This window comes from Aythya ferina, assembly GCF_964211825.1.
Source record: "Aythya ferina genome assembly, chromosome: 7".
Lineage (NCBI taxonomy): Eukaryota > Metazoa > Chordata > Aves > Anseriformes > Anatidae > Aythya > Aythya ferina.
In genome coordinates this window covers 30,006,905-30,028,947 of record NC_140302.1, presented here as the reverse complement: position 1 = coordinate 30,028,947, position 22,043 = coordinate 30,006,905, and the positions used below count along the sequence as shown (strand labels likewise).

At 34.8% G+C, this 22,043-nt stretch overlaps 1 protein-coding gene across 15 annotated transcripts in view; it reads right to left on the bottom strand.

Moving 5' to 3' along the window:
• ATRNL1 (attractin like 1) overlaps positions 1-22,043 on the bottom strand; it is a 493,132-nt gene that overhangs the window by 112,392 nt on the left and 358,697 nt on the right. For 8 of the 15 annotated variants that reach the window (XR_014694966.1, XR_014694967.1, XM_084525843.1 and 5 more), the window contains one exon: positions 18,053-18,160. The exons of 5 other annotated variants lie outside the window; for them this stretch is intronic. Coding sequence is in view for 7 of the 10 variants with exons in the window: in XM_084525843.1 (XP_084381969.1) it covers positions 18,053-18,160 (108 nt within the window). In the remaining 3 variants the exon portion in view is untranslated. Of the gene's footprint in view, positions 1-15,440; positions 16,324-18,052; positions 18,161-22,043 lie in introns of those variants that run through there. 2 more of the 15 variants (XR_014694968.1, XM_084525849.1) reach the window with 1 other exon arrangement.

Sequence of the window (22,043 nt, the reverse complement as noted above, 5' to 3'; positions counted from 1 at the left end):
GTCTTAAGAACACTATGCAAAGCATCACGAGCTTGTTTGTGTCACTCTCTCACACTGGTTGCCCTTTGTAGCAGTACCCTGCATTGCTACTACACCTAACTTGTGTGCATGTTTCCAGCACTAACCACAGCTACTCAACAGCCTTGTTACCACTGGAATACCACCACCTCCAGAATACACTGTAGTGTTGGCTCACCTGCATCACGTGCATTTTGAGATCATATATATAGCAGGAATGCTATACATAAAAGGTGGGTATTTTGTCTTCCCCTCTTCTGCTGCTTTGCAGTAATTTTATAAATATTACTTATGGCAACGGGCAGGGTTTGGCTTACTTAGGTCACAGCTTTTACATATTCCATCACTTTTTCCTCACACAACTTCCCCCTTTATTTATAGCAGGTAAATGGAATTAATTGTACTTACCAGCTACTCAACTTATTCAATGGTTTTACAAGTTGGAACAAGAATATATTATGGTATTAATCAGTTATTTGCTATTGAACCTCAGATTACCATTATCTTGAAATGGAAAAACCTGTACGTCCACCCAATGTAGGAAGCCTCATTCCTACTGCAGTTTGTTTCCAAGGTCACCATATCATAGGGTCAGTAATATGAACTAGCACTAAAGAATTTTTAGATACTTGAGAACAATTATTATATTTATAGACTTTTTTTTTAAAAAAAAAAAAAAAAGGCAAAGCTGTTATTGTTTGAATCACTGTAGAAGTGACCAGAGGTGAACTGAACATCTGTTCTGTAATTAGGACAGGCAGAAGAAGATACAAGAACGTACAGGCTTTCTTCAATTTCCATCAGAATCCCTCTACTCTTTATCAAAGTAAATACTAATGCTGACTGCTCACTAATGCCATCAATTTCTAAGAGTTTCTTCTGCCTTTATCTAACTTGCTTTATAAGTTCATTTTTAAAACATATCCCATCATAAAACAACTTATACAGGAGCTAAGAGTTCATTTGAGCCAACATCTGTGGTAATAGGCACTGTATATAAGACAAATTTCCTTATCTGTTATACAACATCTTTTGCTTTAAATATGGCTAATTACTGCCATTTATTAGAGATGAGACAGTCGAGTATCCTTCCTTGTGTCACATTGATTTCAAGTTGCTTATGACTGCGCAAAATCGGTGACACTGAGTTTCTGAATACAAGTTTGAGAAGATTCACTGTGTGCCTCAGATATTAACACAGTGCCTTCACAGAAGCCTCCAGATAAGGAAAAAGGGTACACATACTAGCATTCAATACATTCATGATCTCATCCATTGAGAATTAAAACCTTTATAAAAGTAGATTAGTAGATCAATAGCATCAGACCATATATAGTAAACAGGACAATTTCTTTATTTGTAGCTTAAATAATTACTTTTGGTTTCATTATTTGTATGCACTGATAACGGTTCATTTTCAAATACAACCCATTCTCCACTTCCTATAGCAGCTCTATAGAAACTTCAGAGTAGTTCCCAAGATACATCTACAATAATCACAAGTAATTATTTATAAGTTCAACCACAGTGCAACTGACTATAAAATTGGTCCTGCCAAAGTTTATGAACATGCTGAACTGCAGCTGCCTATTTACTGTTAGGTCAGATAGACTAGTTTTGGAAAGACAGGTAAGCACATAAGTTTGTTTGGAAGATTAGGACCCACATTATATTATTCACAGCAACATGCTAATACAGGGGATTGATTATCATTAACTCATCGGTTGGAAAAGCTGAAAAAAGAAGAAGAGAGGCTAGTTACATGAAGACATGTGTAAAGTAATTACTAAGACTTGTCAGAAGATGGATTAGAAAAATACTACTAAACCAAGGCTCAGACCATCTCTGATGTAAAAGCATAGTCTTTAAACACACTAACACTTTTGTTCATATAACAGTGTTGTAATTTACTTAGGAGAAAGCTATTTGGGATGACTCACCAATTGAGCACCTGAGAGCACTCAGTCACTATTATCACTGGTTGACAATCAAAGCAAGTAATAAGATATAAACAGCTGAATAGGATAAACTGTAAGTATCAATTAAAGATATTAACCTAAAAATGCATGGTCTAGACACTTAGCACTGAGATGTGTTACTAAATCACTGAAAGAAAGTTATGCCTTTATGATGTGGCAAGGATTTTTTAATTAGTCATGTAAACAGACTTATTTCAACAAAGAGGTACTGTATATTTCAGTGAAACTGTGACATGATTAAGAGCAGCCAGCCTATTGCTAGATGAAGAAGAAAAAAGTACTTGGTAGAAGAGTTACATCTGCCCAGACTACCTGGCAGGTTTCAAAGGAGAGACTAGCAAGGAAGTACTAATGCAAAGAAAAGAATATTTTTAATAGTGAATTCTCTTAAAGAACAGCTGATACACACAAATAAGAAACTCTGACTGATGCGTTACCAAGAAAAAAAAAATAAACACCAAGCAAACAGAATCACACGAAAAGAGACAAACTTCTTTCTCAAGTAATGCATACTTGAAACCCATTTTTTCTTCTGTTTTCACTTCTTTAAGCAATTAAAATAGCATTTGCTACGTCAACTTGCATAACATGGATAACAACTTCACCTTTATCTTGCTGAAGCACCTTGCATAAAACAAGAAAGAAGAGAGACTTTTCTTCCCACAACTCACCAGCTTTCCAGGCTGCTTTTGGTGGCCAGCCATGGTTTTTCACACTTTCTTTTCACGACATCTCTCAGTATGATTACAGACTTTTCACACAAGGTGGCGAATTTGCTATTTATTTGGATATTTTTATTTTTTTTTTATTTTACAGGTGATGTTTCTAATTGGCTAACTGGTCAAAGCTGAGCATATGTAAAGGCCTACAAGTAGTTCAATCTTCATTAACCCTTTCTGGTTTGTTCCCTGCAAACTGTGTGTAGTTTACGAAAAAAAACTCTTAAAAAAAAAAAAAACTCATCTCACCATATATGACCCACAAACTCAAAACTGTGTTTTGTAACTGCATGTACATTGCCAATATTTAAACACATCCTTTAATACATTCTTCACGATGTATTGTATACAATGGTACTAAAATGTAAGGGCCAGGAAAAAATTATAGACTTCACAGACTGGCATAATAAGAAAAAAAAAAAAAAAAAAAAAAAAAGCTAAAAATCTTGCCTCATCAAGAAATATCAGGAGAAAAAAAGACATCGACCACTGTTACATGCTGGTACTGAGGGAAGTGCCTTTACAGCAGTTTTTTGATTACATTAACCTCGAAGTTGCTCTAGTTTATTCAAGACTTTATATCCAATGTTTTTTCCATGAAAAAAAAAAAAAGTCTGAAAACCTGAGGTAGTTTTATATTTTTTGCTAAAGGTATCCATCTGGTTGAGTTAGTAGGAAGTATATATAGATTCATCACAACCTCAACAATACATAGAGAGGCATATAGAGACATTGTTCCAACAGTTAGGAAAGTGAAAGCTCAGCTGAAATTAAAAAATATGAAGGGATGTGAATGGAAACAGAAAGGACTTCTGTAAGTCTGTCAGAAACAAGAGCAAAGGATGCATGAGGAAAATGTAGGCCTGCTGCTCAGTGGGCCAGGAAACCTAGTGACTCAGGAGACAGAAACAGCTGTAGTATTCCACACCTTCTTTGCATTGGTCTTTACTGATAAGGACTTCTCTCAGGTCTCCCAAATCCATGATCCTACAGGCAGAGTCTGCGGGGGTGTAGTATTACTCATAGTATGCATAGTAGACCACTTAAACAAACTGGATACAGTCAAGTGCACAGGATCAGACAGGATGCTGTGGGAGCTGGCCAATGTCACTGAGAAAATGCAATAATCTTTGGTCATGGTGATCAGGGATGTTCCTGTAAAAAGGCAAATTTTACACACATCTGGGAAAGTTTGGGCCAGTCAGCTGAACTAGCTTCCCCCCGTCCCTGGGAAGACTATGGCGGAAATCTTCCCAGAAACCATGTCCAAGCACACGAAAGACAGAAAGATGATTAGGAACAGCCAGAAGGACAAATTTGGCCACAGAAACCTGTTTGGTTTTGGCAATATGACTAGCTTAGTGGAAGACAGGTGGATGGTTCCAAACCTGACTTTAGCAGGGCTTTCAAAGAAGTCTTCCACAATTTTCCTTTGTAAACAAACCTATGAGATATAGGTGGCCTAGGATTTCGAAGGAAAGGCTGACAGTATTTGTTAATTCTTAAGAGAAGGCTGAGGTAGGATCTAATTGCTGACGCCAGACATGCCTTTTCTCCAAGGCTCACAGGGATTAGACAATAGGCAGCAGAAACAGGTTGCAAGAAAGGAGATTCTGATGAGAAATTAGGAAAAAGTTTTGCACAAGGAGGGTAGCCAAACATTTGAATGATGGCTAGAGAGATTTTGGAATCATCATCCTTAGAGATATTAGACGCACCATGGGCGAGGGCCCTGAACAAGCTGATTAAAGGTGGTTTGACCTTGTCTAGGGGTTGACTGACCTACAGTCAGTCTGACTGATAGATGAGAAGTTTCTTACAACCTAAACTAGCCTATGATTTTCTAAACTGTATTAGTCTATGATTCTATTGTGCATGATGAATGCTGTTTTCTACAGATTAGGTTTATTGTCTAATTCAAATTCAATAATGAAAAATACTGAATTTCAGCTTAACATGAACTTTTCGAATAGGGATCAGTTCTTTGGTCGTATTAACATAAATTCACCAAAACAGCTGGATAGAAAATGAGGTTTACAGTGCTGTAAATACTCAGATAAAAAATAGTTGTACTCATCTGTCACAAGTGTTCAGTGTGTTACTACCTTAGTGATCATAATGCTAAAACAGAATGGTACTTGGAGAAGATCTGCATAGCAATGAAGAAATGCTGGTTGGAGTTAAAATCAGGAAAGGTATAGGTGAGTGTGGGAAAGCATTTTGAAGACCCTACAATTACACAGAAGGTGTACCAAACAATGATTAGCATTATACGCTGTTTGAAGAGCTTTTGGCTTTCTCATTCATTCCAGCTCTCATTAAGCATCATTTCCGTATAATGCTTTTTGCTTTTCCCAATTGATTTGAAGTCACTACCCCACATTTTGGAAGATAATGAGTAGTTTGTTTTCTTTCCACTTCTCAGGGATACTTCAGCTCTATGATATGCTTGGACATTTTAAGCCCTTTGAAAAACTATCTGAAACAGAATAATAGTGTATACCTCTGTAGCAAAGGCTATTGCAGAGATTGCTGTAAAAATGTCAGTCCTAAGCTTTATTTTCTGTGTTGGCTTTCTGAAAAATGTAAGTTCAAAGTTTCAGACCTCATCCTCAAAATGCTCAGTGGCTAAGATGGCACATCTAAATCACTGCCTCAAGGTCTGTGATCAAGCCAATAGTTGCCTGTTTTCCTTTTCTTACACAAGAGAACTTTTGGGAACAAACCTAATGCCAAGTATCACAGGAAACATACATGTATCTTCCTGAGGATTATGTCATTAATGTGAGTTAAATCTTACTAAGTCTGCAGACTCAAAAACTTCCTTATCATGTATCACAAATCCTAGACAGATTTCTCTGACTTTGCCTTTTCTAACATAAACATATGGCAAAATGTATACACTTAATAAAACAAAGCATGATGTTACACACTCCTTTTCTTGGAGATAGGATGAGAGAGCAAATGTGACAGACATTAGCAACTAATGATGTTCCATTTACTGACAGAAAGCAATCAGATAATGTGGCAATAAGCATTTACAAGCACCTACATAGAACACCAATTTGGAATACAAATGAAAACTCCTACTTATAGTCTAATACAGTGAAGATCACATTTTAGTGTCTTTATCATTAAAGGTCAAAATGGATCAATGTGTTATAAACAGAATGAATGAATCTACATATACAGTGGGCATAGACACACTGTAAATACAACACAAGTGCCATCCAAACCTTGGTGCTAAAAGCTTCAGAAACCTCTTGGTATTATATTTTAAAAAATTAAATGTTAGTCTTTGAAATGACTGTGTATTGAGAACTAGCAATAGTTTAGGCATCGGGAAAAATATATAAACCCTATCATTTGTAATTATTATTTACTATTTTATATTTTTGCTCTTAAAGTTTAAATATATTTGTTAACATTCTAGATAGGACTCATTGGATTATTGGAGTCTTGCAAACATCAGATCTACATTTTGTCTGCCATGTATAAATGTCAACAATCAATGAACATTTCCTACACTAAATGCACAGGTTTTATGCCATTTATTGTTGTGAATATCAATAGCTATATACAGTGCGCATGAAAGTTGTACCACTGTCAAAGCTTTGAAAATTATGGTTTGGGTTCCATGCAACACATTACTTAATGAAGAGGTCACATTAGGGGAGATCTGGAAGCAGTTTTAAGCAGTTTTATGTATGTGTTTCTTCTGCAATTTTATGGATATATGTGTTACTTCCAAGGCAGCCTGCATCTTCATGTATAGCCATGCATTAAATATTGCTTTCCTTTAAGGTCCTATATTGTTCATATGCCTCTTCCAGTTCTCCTCTTACTTCTTTCTCACCTTGAGCTGTTACAGCTTCTTTAAATTAAAAGCGAAAGGAAGTCACAAACAGGACAGACACCTGGCTTAGAGAAGCTTATTTAAAATCTTCTTTAGCTATTTATTTTGCAAACGACTGGCAAACTGGTTATAAACTGTTGCTAGGTTGCAATGACATTGGCATTTTGCACTCCAAGGGATATCGTCCACAGCAATTTCCTACTAGGAGTGAAATAGATGCTGTAACTATTTTGGAGAAAAAGAAAAGTAAATATTCAGATTAACATAGAATCATAGAATATCCTGAGTTGGAAGGGACCCTTAAGGATCATCAAGTCCAACTCTTGACACCGCACAGGTCTACCCAAAAGTTCAGACCATGTGCCTAAGTGCACAGTCCAATCTCTTCTTAAATTCAGACAGGCTCGGTGCAGTGACCACTTCCCTGGGGAGCCTGTTCCAGTGTGCAACCACCCTCTCTGTGAAGAACCCCCTCCTGACGTCCAGCCTAAATTTCCCCTGCCTCAGCTTAACCCCGTTCCCGCGGGTCCTGTCACACTGCTGGCTCATATTCAACTTGCTGTCTACCACGACCCCCAGATCCCTCTCTTCTAGGCTGCTCTCCAGCGTCTTATCACCCAGTCTGTACATGCAGCCAGGGTTTCCCCGTCCCAGGTGCAGGACCCGGCACTTGCTCTTATTGAACTTCATGTGGTTGGTGATCGCCCAGCTCTCCAACCTGTCCAGATCCCTCTGTAAGGCCTTTACGCCCTCATTTGAGTCCACAACTCCTCCAAGTTTGGTGTCATCAGCAAACTTGCTCAAAATACCCTCTATTCCTACATCCAGATCATTTGTAAAAATATTGAAAAGTACAGGCCCTAAAATGGAGCCTCGAGGGACCCCATTACCTATTGCCTTCTCCACTTGTTCTAGATTTTCATGTACAGTCTGTAGAGAGAAACAATTACAGGACATTTTCTTTAAAATAATGAGGAATTAATTTCGTAGTTCACGTTGTAGATTTTTATTTATTTTTTTCTCCAGGCGGAACTTCTACTGGGAATTGATAAAAATAGTTTTTCAAACTTTACTTTTTATACATCTGCAATTATTCTGCATTTGACTATACACACAAATCCACTATTCCTCAATACATATATCAAAGTGTACAATTTCACTAGTCTATTTTTTAAATATGCTGTAGTGGATACACATTGTGCTGGATATGGTCTTATGCAACTCTACCATTGCTGAGTTTAGCGAATGATGGGAGAATGTAGCTCAAATAATAATCCATGATTAAGCACTGAAGATACATAGGAGTTTGAAACAGTAGGTTTTGGATATTTTTTTATGGATTTTCAATTTATTATGCTTGGCTGGTTCTGTTTAAAACAATATTCTAATATATTTTGATTCTTTTAATATGTGTTTTGTTTTGTGTTTTTGTTTTTTTTTTTTTTTCATGAAGAATATTAACAACAAAAAAAAAAAAAGAAAAAAAAAAAGAATAGGCACTTTACAGCATCCACAAGTCTAGAGAAAATTGAACTCACTGGTTATCATTGCCAATATCACGTCAGCTCCTGTTGCTATATGTAATGAAGATAACAAAGACTGTCTTACATTTATGTGTTTTGTGTTGGAAAACACAATTTTTTTTGTGGGTCTCTGAATAATGCTTTTCTTTTTTTACACATAAACTAATATTTAAGTGTGTTCAACATTTGATTCCTTCGGTTTCCTACAATACAAAAAATATCTCAATATAAAATGCATTGCTCGTCTACCTTTCCAGAAGCCCAGTGCCTTTTCTTTTAATAACCATTAAGGTGTCTGCAGAACAGAATAATTTTATTTATTAACTCCAGCTGGTTCAATATTTATACATTTTTTTCTAAGGCCTAAATAGTGGAAAAAAGAAGCTGACAGCAAGTGTCTCTTTAAACTTTCTGTTTCTTACCAAAAGCTGGATAATAAAGATAAGAAAAAGGTCATCTCACCAAGGTTGTAGGATGAGGAATAGCACTGGAAAAGTAAAACTTCTAACAAATAAAATTCCAATAATGTGAATATGTACCAAAGATGAAAAAAAAAAAAAAGAAAATTTCATACATATCTGTTAAACTTTACACTAATGAACACTTCACGCTAATGAACAATAATGTTTTATGGTATTTGCTATAGGAAGCTCTAATAGGTTAGTATAATACACTATATTTATAACTGTAAGCAATAACATATCACAAATATTGCTTACTCTTTAAAGGAGCTCCTGTTATAGAGATAGCTCTGATTCAAATTTATTGATATTCCAAATTTCACTGCAGTCTAACTGTCTTTGTAACTTCTACATTACTACAGAATCTACTACACTTCAATACACCATTCATAATCCTTTGATTTCCAACAGAAATTTTACAAGGAAACAACTCCTTCAGAACCTTTTAAGAATCATACCATTGTGCCCTAAGTCCTGATTGAAGTTATTAATTTTTCAAGTTTTAAGAATATTATGATATTTCATGTAATAAGAAATGTTGAGATTATTACTAAAACTGACACTATTGGGTTCCTCTCACCAAAGTGATCTAGTCTGCCTGTAGCTACTACAATACTTTTCTAAACAATCAGTGTAAAAATGGAAGCTGCTTCTCAAAATATGCAGAGGGAAAAAATAATGTCTAAACTGCAGGCTTCTTCTACTGAAAAGTTAGGGAACAAGAAGAAATGCTGTGCAGTATGCTACATTAAATTTCCCCCACTCTGTTGATAGGCAGATTAAAGTAGGACTTGCATTTTCCTTTTTTCCAATAGCACAGATGAAGAATGATCTAGACAACAAAAGAGCTGAACTTCAATCTCTACTAAATCCAGGAGGGTGTCATGTAGAGGAACCTGCTCTGTCCTTTTTCTTGAAACTTCCCTGTGCAACTGGAAATTCAAGAGCCCAAAGCAAGCAGGCAAATGAAAGTTAGACACCAAAATTAGACACTTTTGTTGTTTCAGTATGTATTGTTGCTAGCTGGATAAACTGAAACTCAATTACAGAGCTAGGAAACAGCATTCAGGTAAACCCTACAAGGTAAAGCTAAGGAGTACAAGCTGCCAAGTATCAGCCACCACATTACAGAGGCCAGTTACACCTGGAAGCATGGGAAATACTTGATGAAAGACAATGGCTTCTGTATCTATTTGTTCCTCTTCTCCTTTCCTTTTAAAGAAAGTTTAAAGAAAAGTGTATAAATAACTTCTGATCTAAAACCAAAAGAAATACTCAGAAAACATGTTCAAAGAGCATCCTGTCAGAGAATGGCATGTACAAACCAGGTGAAAGGCCCAGCCAAAGAAACCAAGAAAAAAAATCATTTTGTGTGCTCTTTAGTTATCCTGAGAGTATAGTTGTTTCCATGCTTTGGTGTTTACACAATTCTGGAAAAATTACATTGTCATGGACTTGCTATCCAAAGGCAAGATTCCCATAAGCAAACTTTGTTAAAAGACAATCCTAGAGCTACAAACATATGTATTTTATTCTGCATTCACTGAATTTTGTATCTATCTACTTTATGAAACAAGATTTTATTTATTAATATTAATGAACATAGGACACGTACAGTGTCATTTTTCATAACATTTACAGACACATCTAAACACTTCTGCTTGAAAACAATCAGAATATGTATTTTGATACTTTCAATTTGCATCTATGCATAACATAATACACCAATTTAACAATTTCTATTCACAGCATGCCAATATCGCTGAAACACCTACATTTAGCTAGTCAGCCAAAAATCCAGCTAATTGTTCCAATTGAGCATAAAATTTGTTGGCAATTTTCTTCAACGCAAATCATATATTTCTATCCAAGTAGTTTCTATAGTCATTTGATTATGCAGTACATGTGCAAAATAAATTTTGTGAAGTGGAAAGATGCATTTTTATTTTTTTAAAAAATGAACAAAATCAGGTTTTCTGAACTGGATTCACAGGTCCTAGAGCACATAGGCTGCTAAGTAGACATTTTACTTTCTTGCTAGCATGAAATATTAGGAGACTAACTTGGAAGTATAAATATCTCCTGTGCATCATTTTTAAGGCATACTCACAATGTCTGTTCACCCTTTTGGGTAAATTGATTCAACAGAAATAAGTAATCAAACGAGAATTCAGGAACTAAAAATGTGTTTTCTGTGAGTTTAGAGACTGCATGCATTCCAGAATGAATCTAGATTTTCCTTTTAAAAAATCATTTAATGTAAGGATTCTGTCAAGACATCAACAAGTTTTGAGGTGTTGGTGTATATTGTAACAATTAACATAAGATAATTGTGGTCAGTATTAAAAAATGACTCGGCTTATTCCAGACAGCATTTCTCAGACTATTAGAGTTCACATATGCCAAAGGAGGGAACTATTTCTTATAAATCTTAAAATTTTGTTAACTTGACTCCAGGCAAGGAATTGGACATCCATACACTTATTACTGAACAGAGATAGTAGGCAAAACACAAAGAAAAAATATCATAGCAGTGACCATTATGTGCATGCAACTAGATGAGGTGTTTGTTCTGAATCACAGGCACAGAATGTTCAGACATTGCTAGACATAAATTTAAGCAGAAGCTACCGAAGTTGTATGCAAATATAAAGATACTTGATCAGGCAGAGCTACAATGTTATATATGACCACTGAATTACACAATAAATAGTGTGAAAAGTAAAATTTTTATTTCATGAAAAACATCATTCTACAAGGGAGGAATTATTGCAGGGACAAAACAATTCTGTTTTCAAGTTAGTGCTTTCCTCGAATGAAAGAACAACAGAATGTGATTTTTGCATTTGATATAGCATACCTTATACATGCTATCACAGAAGGATACCCAAGGAAAAAAAGAGATAAACAGGGCTGAAGCAATGGGATAGCAGAATGCAGTGAGTGATCAAGGTCAAAATGAAGCATAAGGTAGTGGAGTTCTTGAGACACTGTACAGCAAATTTAGCCTAATCCTTGAGTAATACAGACAAAAACGGGAAATGTGACCCAATACAGATTCTTTTTTTTCAGTGTCAGATGTATCACCTGACTACATTTCTCTGAGATCTTGTAGTTTAGGATGTATGGATCTTGAAAGGCTATAAAAATGGTAATGCAGTGGTTAAGATAAAAAATAATTATATCATGAATATAAACTTCAAGGAGAAAAATAAAGCTACTCCAGAATGAATTGGAGATTACATTAGGCAAACCAACAGTCATAGAGAGACTGGGGGTCAGAAATGACTTAACAGTTTCTGATCTTCAAAGAAAGCTGAGGTTGTGATTTAATGAAGATAAGAACAACAGTGAAAAGGGTCAGGAGCATTCAGTTACAGAAAACTAATAGTGCAATGAACGTAATTAAGGTGTACAACAGAAATGGAAAATTTTCAGAGTATGCAGAAGGAAGAGCTAGGTGGCAATCCAAATCATAGTATAGGCAGAGCTGAAAGGAGAGAAGCTAATGTGGCTATTAGGTACGTAGTTCCTGAGAAATGTTTGTCCAACTTGTTCTAAAAAACTTAAAAAAAAAATAAATAAAATAATAATCCATCACCTCCCCAGGCAATTGCTTCCAGCGATTCAGTTTTATTATGAGCAGTTTTTCCTGATATCAATCCTAAGACTTCTCTACTACAATTTAAGTCCATTACACCTTTGCTGCCTACAGTGCACACAAAGAAAAGATTATTGCCCTCCTGATTGCTACTAACCTTTTGCATATTTGAAAGTTATTATTTTGACTCCTTTTAATAGTCTACTCCAATTTCCTTGACTTTTCCTTGTAGTCATATTTTCTAAGTCTCTGATTGCTCACATTGTTCGCAACCAGATTCTCTCTCCTCTGGTCCTCTTTGAGTTACTGTGCTACAAACTGGACATGATACTTAGGTCTTTCCAACGCCAAGCAGAGCTTGGCTTACAGACATACCATGAAAATGAGAAATGGAAAAAGAAAATTAAAGAGAATGAGAACTCTAAAAACATGCATATCCAAAGCCTTCTACATTACAAAAGAAACAATACACCCTTAGTTTCTGAATGGCATTAATAAGAAGTAACAGGGTAGATGTCTCTAAACTGTTTCTGCTCCACTGAGTCCACCTAAGGTTTTCCCAGGCCCTAGAAATATTCAGAACAATCTGCAATTTGTTCTACATGATTGCAGCTTAACTATTTCATGAGCTGCATCTATACCTGACACTGAACCTTCCTAAGCTCTAATCATAAAGATAGAAAAAGATAGATAGATTAGCCAGCAAAACCATCTTTCCCCATCCAGGAGAATGTCTACTCTTCCCACAAGACAGAGCATGTTAATGTCTAGTTATCCCATCATAACAACAAAGAATAAACAGATCTGGTCATATTTTAAACAAAAATAATAATATTTTATATAATTAATCTGTTCTTTAAAGTTCCTGGAGTTCAGTTCCCTAATCAATTTGCATAAGACACACTTACAACTTTGTAAAGTATATAGCATGACTTTTTAAGTAAGCAAATGTGAAAGTATAGTTGATAGCACCTCTTGCCAAATATATATTGCATTTATGGTCAGTGAAAACAAGATGACCACTCTAGGGAAAATTCATCATTGTCTTCAATAAATTATTACTCTCTTACAATATGAGTTAATTTATCCTCTTTTACTGAGACTAAAATTAGGAACTGGGAATATTAGGGGGCAATCTGATGACCTGTAACACAGAATTAGGAAGAGTCTGTTCCTTGATTTTAAGCATTATGTCATCAAAATAATGCAAGTGTAATGCTGAGAAAGCATACAACTAGTTTCATTTTGTACAAAATAGTAAAGAATGCTTAGGTTGCAGTTTCAGAAATTACTCATTGAATTATTCAAATTAAACAAGAAAATGAATAGAACTTAACTGGACTTATTTAAAAAGCAAGCTAAAAAGTCCTGAGACTATATTGGTGAGGGAAAACAGCAACATAGCTTATTAATATAAACTTCAGCTACCTACACCCCCCACACCTCTAGTACAGGATTTTAATGTGTTTTAATAAGTCACTCTGATTTCCAATAGCCATTCTTGGCATAAGGATAGCTACTGGTGTTGGTGCATAAATTCCATTTCTGTTACTCAAATAAACGAGAAATAATTGATTATTGTTGCTTTATACTTCTCAGCAGTGCCTGAAATTCAAGACATATTTAATGTACCATAAATATTTCTTGCTACTTACTAAAGAAACAAGAACAGATTTTATTTGAATTTCAAAATTCTTTAGATCATCTTACCTTGTTAGAAGTAGGGAACAATCTAACTTCTGTGACAATTCTACAAGGAATGCAGTAACTCGATGGAAAAATAATTGTAACGATTACTGCATGCTTTTCTGCAGAAATAATTATTAAAGAATATCAATTTGAAAAAAGAAATCCCATTCAGACTGCATAGATATCAAATGTATGATAAGCATAAGAGCAAATCTGCATTTGGTTCTTACGCAGACAATAATACATCTGTCTGTACACCAGCAGATTTGGCACAGTAGATGCTGCTGTTCAGAGACTTAGCATGACCTTACATCAGAATTTACAACTGTGCCCACCTTATCTTACAGGCATAAAAAAAAAAAAAGAACGTGTCTCTATTTCAAAAAAAAAAATGGATGGGCTATGAAATAGCTGAAAAGCACACAGAAGTTAGGCAAAACAGGACAGGAAAAAAAAATATATTTTCTCTTATCATGGAAGTAAGTGAAATGACCATCAGCAGAACGGTGGAAGTGAATTTTCAAAAGTGATTTGTATTTTGGGAAAAAAATATTGCCTTATAGGAGGCATCATCTATGAAGAATGAATCAAAAAGCAGCCATGTCTAGAGAAAAATAAACAAAATAAATAAATAAATAAAACATTTTAATACTGATGGCACTGCATGGCAAGATGTATCATGTCTATTGATCTACAATGCTATTTAAATTTTTATGAATCTAGTACTGAAAAAAATATGGTGGTCTCACAAAATACCACAAAAATTATCAAACTCCGAACAGGGAGCTTTTGATGCTTTCTTTCTCTGCTTCCGAAAGAGCCTTCACTACATGAAACTGCAACCAGTGGAACCACAGGAATTTCTTCTTTTCTTTAACCTGCCCCTGGATACCAGCTACTCCCCTTGCCTGTTCTCCTCTTGGGACCTGGAGGCTCACTGCCCACCAGACTTCCCTACCTCCCCTCTGCTGGCATCATAATGGAAGCAAATTATGATGCAGACTGGGGTTGGCATAGGTATTTTTTTTTTCTCCAGAATAGGGCACAAGATTAGTATCATAAATATCAAGCTACAATGGGATTTTGAAGCAATGCATTGCTTCAAACATTTAGAATTAGGATAGTACTATGCTGTCAATATTATTAGCAGGATGGTGGCTGATGTGTAGGGACAGCTGACCAATAGGGACAGAGAGCAAGGGAAAAACAAAGTTTGATTTTTCCTTTATTAAGTTTAAGCTGACAATAACATATTTAAGAGCTGATAAATAGCCAACATGCCAGAATGGATGACAAGATGAGACTTGGTAATGTCATGTTGTGAAATCAGTTGCACAGAAAGAAAGCCTGAAGAGGTAAAGATGGATGATTAATATGATTTAAATTGGGAAGAGCAAAGGCTATTGCCAGTGCCTGAAAACTTATTCAGACAGCAGGAAACTGGAGGAATATGATGCATATGAATTTTTATTTTTCTTTTTTAGGATACTGTCATTTTGTTGGCAAAACATTAAGAAAAACAGACTGGCTGGTAAAGACACCAAAGTAGAAAGACAGCTCAAAACAACAAAAATAACAAAATTTTGCACTCTCCTGTAGTTCTCAAGATTTTAATTTGTTGTAAATTGTGGATAATGTAAAATAGACCCAAATATTATCAGTTGTATTATAAGTATCTAAAGTAGGCAATCACTGTAAATACAGTATCCATATTCTTACTTTTTAAAATACAGATTCCAAACACTGGACAAAAAGTACCTCACTACTGCAAACTAAAATTTTATAGTAAAATAATTCTTCCAGGTATTTAAAAATAAATACAAATAATAAAACAAAAGCTAATCAAAATTACCGTGTAGATGAGCATTGACATGCATGAGACCATCCATATAAATTTAGAACACCAGCTGTACAAAACCACCACCACATAAGTCAGATGACATTAATGAACAGCAGTCTTACTATGCAGTTGGGAGATGCAGCAATGTATGCAACAATTCAATGACATTGCACTGTGTTCAAAGGGCACATGGATCAATACAATGTGATTGGAAACACAGTGTCAATAAAAAGTATATCAATAACATCTAAAGTATGTAGCACACAACATCAATGAAGTCATGAGGTTAGGGGTCACAATGCCCCACCATCCAAACTGGAACCCCTAGTATGTCAATGAAGATCTCCAAAATGCTGGTGGAACGTTTAGAAGGAAGTTTGTGCATCTTGCTCATTTTTTTTACCAAAAGAACTCTAATTTTAAATGATCACAATGGGCATCAGATATCACAGTATTATTAGAATAATTTTATCATTCTAATTTAATTAAAAAAAAGTTATAGCTTTATCCTTTATTTAAGCATTGTATCCTAGAATCATGTGATCCAAAAAAGATCTTCAGTCCAAAAACGAGCTAAGACTGAACAGAATTGCAATTAAAACTTCTAGTGTCTTTCTTTTGCAAATTCAGGAAAGACCTGGAACAAAAAGTCAATATAGCACTTTCTTACATAATATACATAAAAGGACAATCAATATCCAGAATCACATTTGTTTAATCCAAAATGTTTTGTTTTGATATAGAACAGTATATTTTAATTCTGAGGAAACTTTGAATGGTCTCCATTCTGTGTATAACTATATATTAATTAGTAAAAGAAAAAAAAAAAAAACACGCACATACACACACAAACCCTATGGTTACTGAATACTAAGCAATTACTAGAAAATGCTTAGTCTAGGAAGAAAAAGCTAATAAAAACTGTGAAATATAATTAAAATATTTTAGCATCTACCTCTTTAGTGCTAAATAAAAGACACTAGAGAAGAAAATGTGGCAATTAACTTGTGATGTTTACTTCTAAAGTTTAATTAAATAATCAGTATGTACAGAATTAGAGTTTGGACGCCTCAGCTCCCACTCATTGCCTCCCTCTGAAAAGACAACAGAGAAAATGTTCTCAGATGTCAGCATAGAAGCAATGAAAACACATTCCAAAAAGTTAACTTTTAACTACAGTGTACTTTGTCCTCAGTATGGAAGGCTGTAGAGGTCTTCTGTTCCATGATAAAAGGAGACAGAAATATGGTGAAGGGGTGTGTGTGTGTCCTAGTAATTTGGTCTGAAAATAACAAGGCATCTCCAAAAAGATATGGCATTTTTATGTACCATCTATTCCAAGTATTTAAACTATGTCAGCAAGAACAATTGTGATTGCTTCTTATACAGTAGCAGGACAGAGAGCCTCAATTTGATAAGTACTCAAGAGCTGATTCTTTTTCTTCCTGCTAGGAATCTGTTTTTCACATTGCTCACTTCTCCATAAACCTTAGAGATTTGATAGTGTATTTAATCTTCCATTCAAAGAGGCTATTGAGAAAAGTAAGAGAAGCTTTGAATTTAAGAGGAATTGGCAGCAGTGAAAAGAAAAGTACAATCTTGAAAGATTTCAAAGCTATCACACCTCATTCTCAGGTCCCATCATAAATAAGATAAAGTAATAACTGTAAACACAGTATTATAAATAAAAGTAAAGGAATAGAGGATTACAATCTACCAAAAGCCCAACCTAGATTAGATATACATTATTATCCACATATTGTAATTCTCCTTCTATTTTTGGGTGAAACGTCCAGAATTCATTTCATGCATTATTACACTATTCCAGTATTACATTGCCTTGCATATTATTATTTCTTTTTCAATGGTCTGCAATTACAATAAAAGAATGCAGTAATGTAGCCATTATCTACAAACGAAAATATGCAGTATACTCTGTATTCTTTAAACCTGTACATATAAAACAACATGGAAATGCTACTCACAGTTGCTTTATTTATTTCTTTAATTGTTTGCTGTAATATCTGCTAATTAAGATAGATGTTAACTAGGGGGCACTCTGTACTCAAAGGACTGAGCATGAGGTTTGCTTTCTCTTGTGTCTTGCATTCCTTCAGCTCATATCCATCAGGAAAGGAGTGCCAGGTGAGCTGTCACTCCAGCCGAGGCTAATAGATTCTCCAGTGGCTTTTGTTACAGCTCATGTCATGCTATTAAAACTATGCACCTTGAAAATGGCATAACATATGTAGCTGAGACTTGTCAGCTCCAGGTAATCAGACTAGGTTTCAGAAGCAGATGCAGATGAGACTAGCAATATAAATATGCAAATCACAATGGTCCCTTGTCAGCACCACTGTTCCTACCTCTAATGGCCCTCGTAGAAAGTCTGTTTGCTCAGCTCCTACTTCCAGTGCTACATCGACAGAAGCAAAGGGGCGGCTGGCCATCTGCTGTCGCTCCCGCATAAGTTGCTGATGGGGAAAAAATGATGTTTTAACAAAACATTAAAAAGCGCACCAGATATTAGGCTGCCCTACTATACCTCCCATTACAACATTAGAATGCAAATAGCATGCAAATAGTCATATTTTTAATATTAAAGGGAGAAATTTATACTAAAAGATCATCATCTATATTTACTTGAGGAGTGAGCCTGGAGAGCGCATGTTGTCTACAAACAGTCTTTCAGCTTGAACACTGATGAAGTCTCCAAATGAACGCTCCCCTAACTGGCTATTCATTCAAAATAACTTTGCTATTTGTGCTAGTTGGAAACAGATATGGGAAATGTTTGGTAAAAATAGCTGAAGTCTAATTCCACTGATAAAGCATGCAGCAGAACACCTGCCAAGAACAAGCCCACTTGGCCTTCAAATTTTCATACTTCACTACTAAGCCAGATGGAGTTAATAGTGTCAGGACTCATAATTTTATGGAGCATCTTTCCTGCAGTTACTTAAATATGAAGAATAATGTGTCAGTACTGGGAAACCTGCATCAGTATATTTGAATATGATCAGTTATGCTCACAGAGCTTGTACAATCCCTTCCAATCATACCACTGTGCACAGAAGTCCCAAGCAAAACCACAAAGCTAACTCATATTTCTTCTTCAATCTGTAATTATAATGCTTATTAAACCATGATGAATAAAAATGATGACCAGCACTAGATATTACAGATCTTACTTCACTGGTTCAGTGCAACTAATAAAAGCATTATTAAATATTTAAAGTGAATGAGTTGTGCAATTAAAGTCGTGTGCTCCTTCAACTGAACAGGATGTCACAGCATCTTGAAAAGACAAAACACTTACAAAAATGTTTTATTAGAAAAGATCTAAGTTTCATTTTCTTCGTGGTTTTCTCCCTATTACTTCTCTGGAAAGCATAAAACATTAGAAACTGGCATTTGAATGTAAATGACACTTGCACTGTGACGTACTGTTCATAAAAGCCTTTGATATAATAAAAGGAACACAAACAAATACTTGTCGGCAGCTTACTAATAAACACTCTTGATTTAAGGCTTGTTACAAAGCAACAACCTCGCTTTGTAATACCTCGTGCATTTTTTCCTTTACTTGTGTTTTAAGACTGTCTTCAGAAATCTAAAGTAGCACTTGTACCATTAAAAACTAAACTGTACAGTATTCTCTTAACTCATACCTAGTACATTCCCAAGGCCTGTTTTATTTTTTTTTTCAAAAAACATGCACTGTATTTGTCAGTACCCCCACAAATGGGCCCTCAGTATATTGTATCAAGGGGATAATTGATGTCTGCGATCTGCCTGTGAGGTTTATAGTCAATAAATAAAATAGTCACTAAATAATTAAAAGCTTAATTTGAATATACAGATGGTTAAAAAATAGGTTTTTAAGCCTTCATTTAAAAATGAAATTGGTGGCTTCTGATTTACATGAGTACTGATTTGCATCAATACAATATTCATAGATATACAGCCAGAAATAACTGCTATGGCTCTCGTCTTACCAACAACTTGATAAACACCACAAAAATTTAAAGTATAAAAATACTGAGTCCCTACATGCTAAAATTACTATATCTAACTCATTTTCTTCCTAAAACAACAAAAATTAAAGAAAACAATGTTATTAGAGTAGTCCTGCCATATGGAACTCATTACAGTATTTTAATTGCATTGAGCTATTGGCAAATGGTTACATTTTAATAGGAAACCAAACATTGTTTTAAACAAATAGAATTGCTTGGGGAAAGTAGTTAAATGAGCAGAATAACCTATGCTCCAAGTGCACAAATGATTATTTAAAAGATTTAGTCAATACAGATTACCAAGGAATGAGTATTTTATACGCTCTCAGTTTTTTAAGGCTAGAAGTTTTCTTCACCTTTGCTTCTAGCCATGCATTCAGTAAAACTTTTTCATTCACAAGGCAGTTGCTGTAATTTTGATACTCTGTCATTTACGAATAGTACTACAAAGATTAGTACCATGAAGACTCTTAATTAGCTCTGTAAACAAGAATGAACATTTTAAAAGCTTCAGCTACCCATGAAGTGCTGCTGAGCTGGCAGCTGAGCATTTCACATCAAAAAAAAAAAAAAAAAAGTTCTATTAAAAATACTACTTCTTTCTGTTCAGCATTTTAAAGCTCCCTACAAGGTGCAGAAGAGAAAAAATAAGTGGGAATGAGGAGAAAAGCAATAAGATACTATGATGCTTAAAATCAGTTTTGTAGATAGAGAAGGTTCTCTAACTCCCACCATTTACAACTGTTCATACATCAAGACTATGTAAAAGGCAAAATTCCAGTTATAGAAAATGTTGTGAGCTAGGTTATTGCCTCACAGGTGGCATTCAGGTGTGACACCCTGTGCTCCAGCCACACACTGGTTGCACATAGTTCATTCAGGTATGCAGAAAACCCCATAATTCACCCAATAGGTCAGGAAACAGGGAAACTCTCCAAGAATTTATCCAAACACGGGTATTATAAGAAGAGAGAAGAGATTCTTCCTGACCTTTTTCGCAACAGTCAAAGAAATGAAAAAACACATAGATTGCATCACAGATCAGGTAGAATAAATAAATATAGGAGAGCAGAAGTGGAACTACACTGGTTTTACCATATATATATAAATACTACATTTTAAATTCATACCAAAAAATAAAAATCTCAATATACTTCTTCAGGAATAGGGGGATTTTTCACTTGGAGATAAAAAATAGGTTGGGATTACTACAATATTTAACTACTGAATCACAAATTTAATTTATAATATTCAGAATGAAGCGTATGCCTAAACATTCACTTAAAATTATGGGAACTTCAGAATCTAAATATCTCAGCACAGGACTGAGAAAGTCAATGGCCTCTGTCTGGCTGACCAGACAACTAATTTCAAGCTTACTATAATTTAAAATCTCTTTAAGCCCAAGAATATTGATGATATTTGTTTTATAGGTGTCTCTGTGTTTGTTTGTTTTCCAATAATTTCAAAGTACTATTTTTTAAATTAATTTATATTTATGTATAGCGTTTTTCTGAAGTATAAAATTGTATTTGTCATCAATGAAGAAGAATAAGATGTTAGTATAGTATAGATTATTTCACCCATTTCTCACTCAAAACCTATATAGTTCAAGAACAGTTCTTATGAAACAACCATTTTTGGCATAATTATTTCCTTGTCATGGAAACATACATTTCACCAGACTTTCCATGGATATGTAGACATATTTATCACTAGTTTATTTTATTTTTTAGTTCTGCTTTGATAGTCAAATAAGAACAGAACAGAACGACCTATTTAGAAGTAAATATCAGGGAAATATCTGGGTATTACAATTAGATTTTACTGCTGATCAAAAAAAAAAAAAAAAAATCTCATGGGGGATACACTTCTCTGACAGTTTGGAGGGAATTAAAAAGTTCCATAGGATCTTGTACAATAAGAAAATGTATCTGTTGAAAAGTCCTTATTACGTAGAAATGTTTCTTTTTTCATTTTATTGTTTGTTTGTTTTCTTTTGTTTGATAACATTCAGACTTGCATTCAAAACATTTTGATGCAAATAATGTATTCATGTATAATAAAACACAATGCAAAGCACATATTGCAATGATTTAACATTATCAGAATACATTTCAGTAATCCCAGGCTTACGTTTTTCAAGGCTTTTGTATTTTAGGTAGTGTTAACATTTTGCTTCTCTTTCCTATTTAGAAGATTGCTTCCTTTCTCTCTCTTTCTTTCTAGGAATAGGATACTGTTCTTTTGACAAGCACTGCTTTTTTTCTATGCACCTCTAAAAACCCTAATTGAAAAAGAATGAGATGTGAGGAACTAGGACAGGTGTACTTTTCCT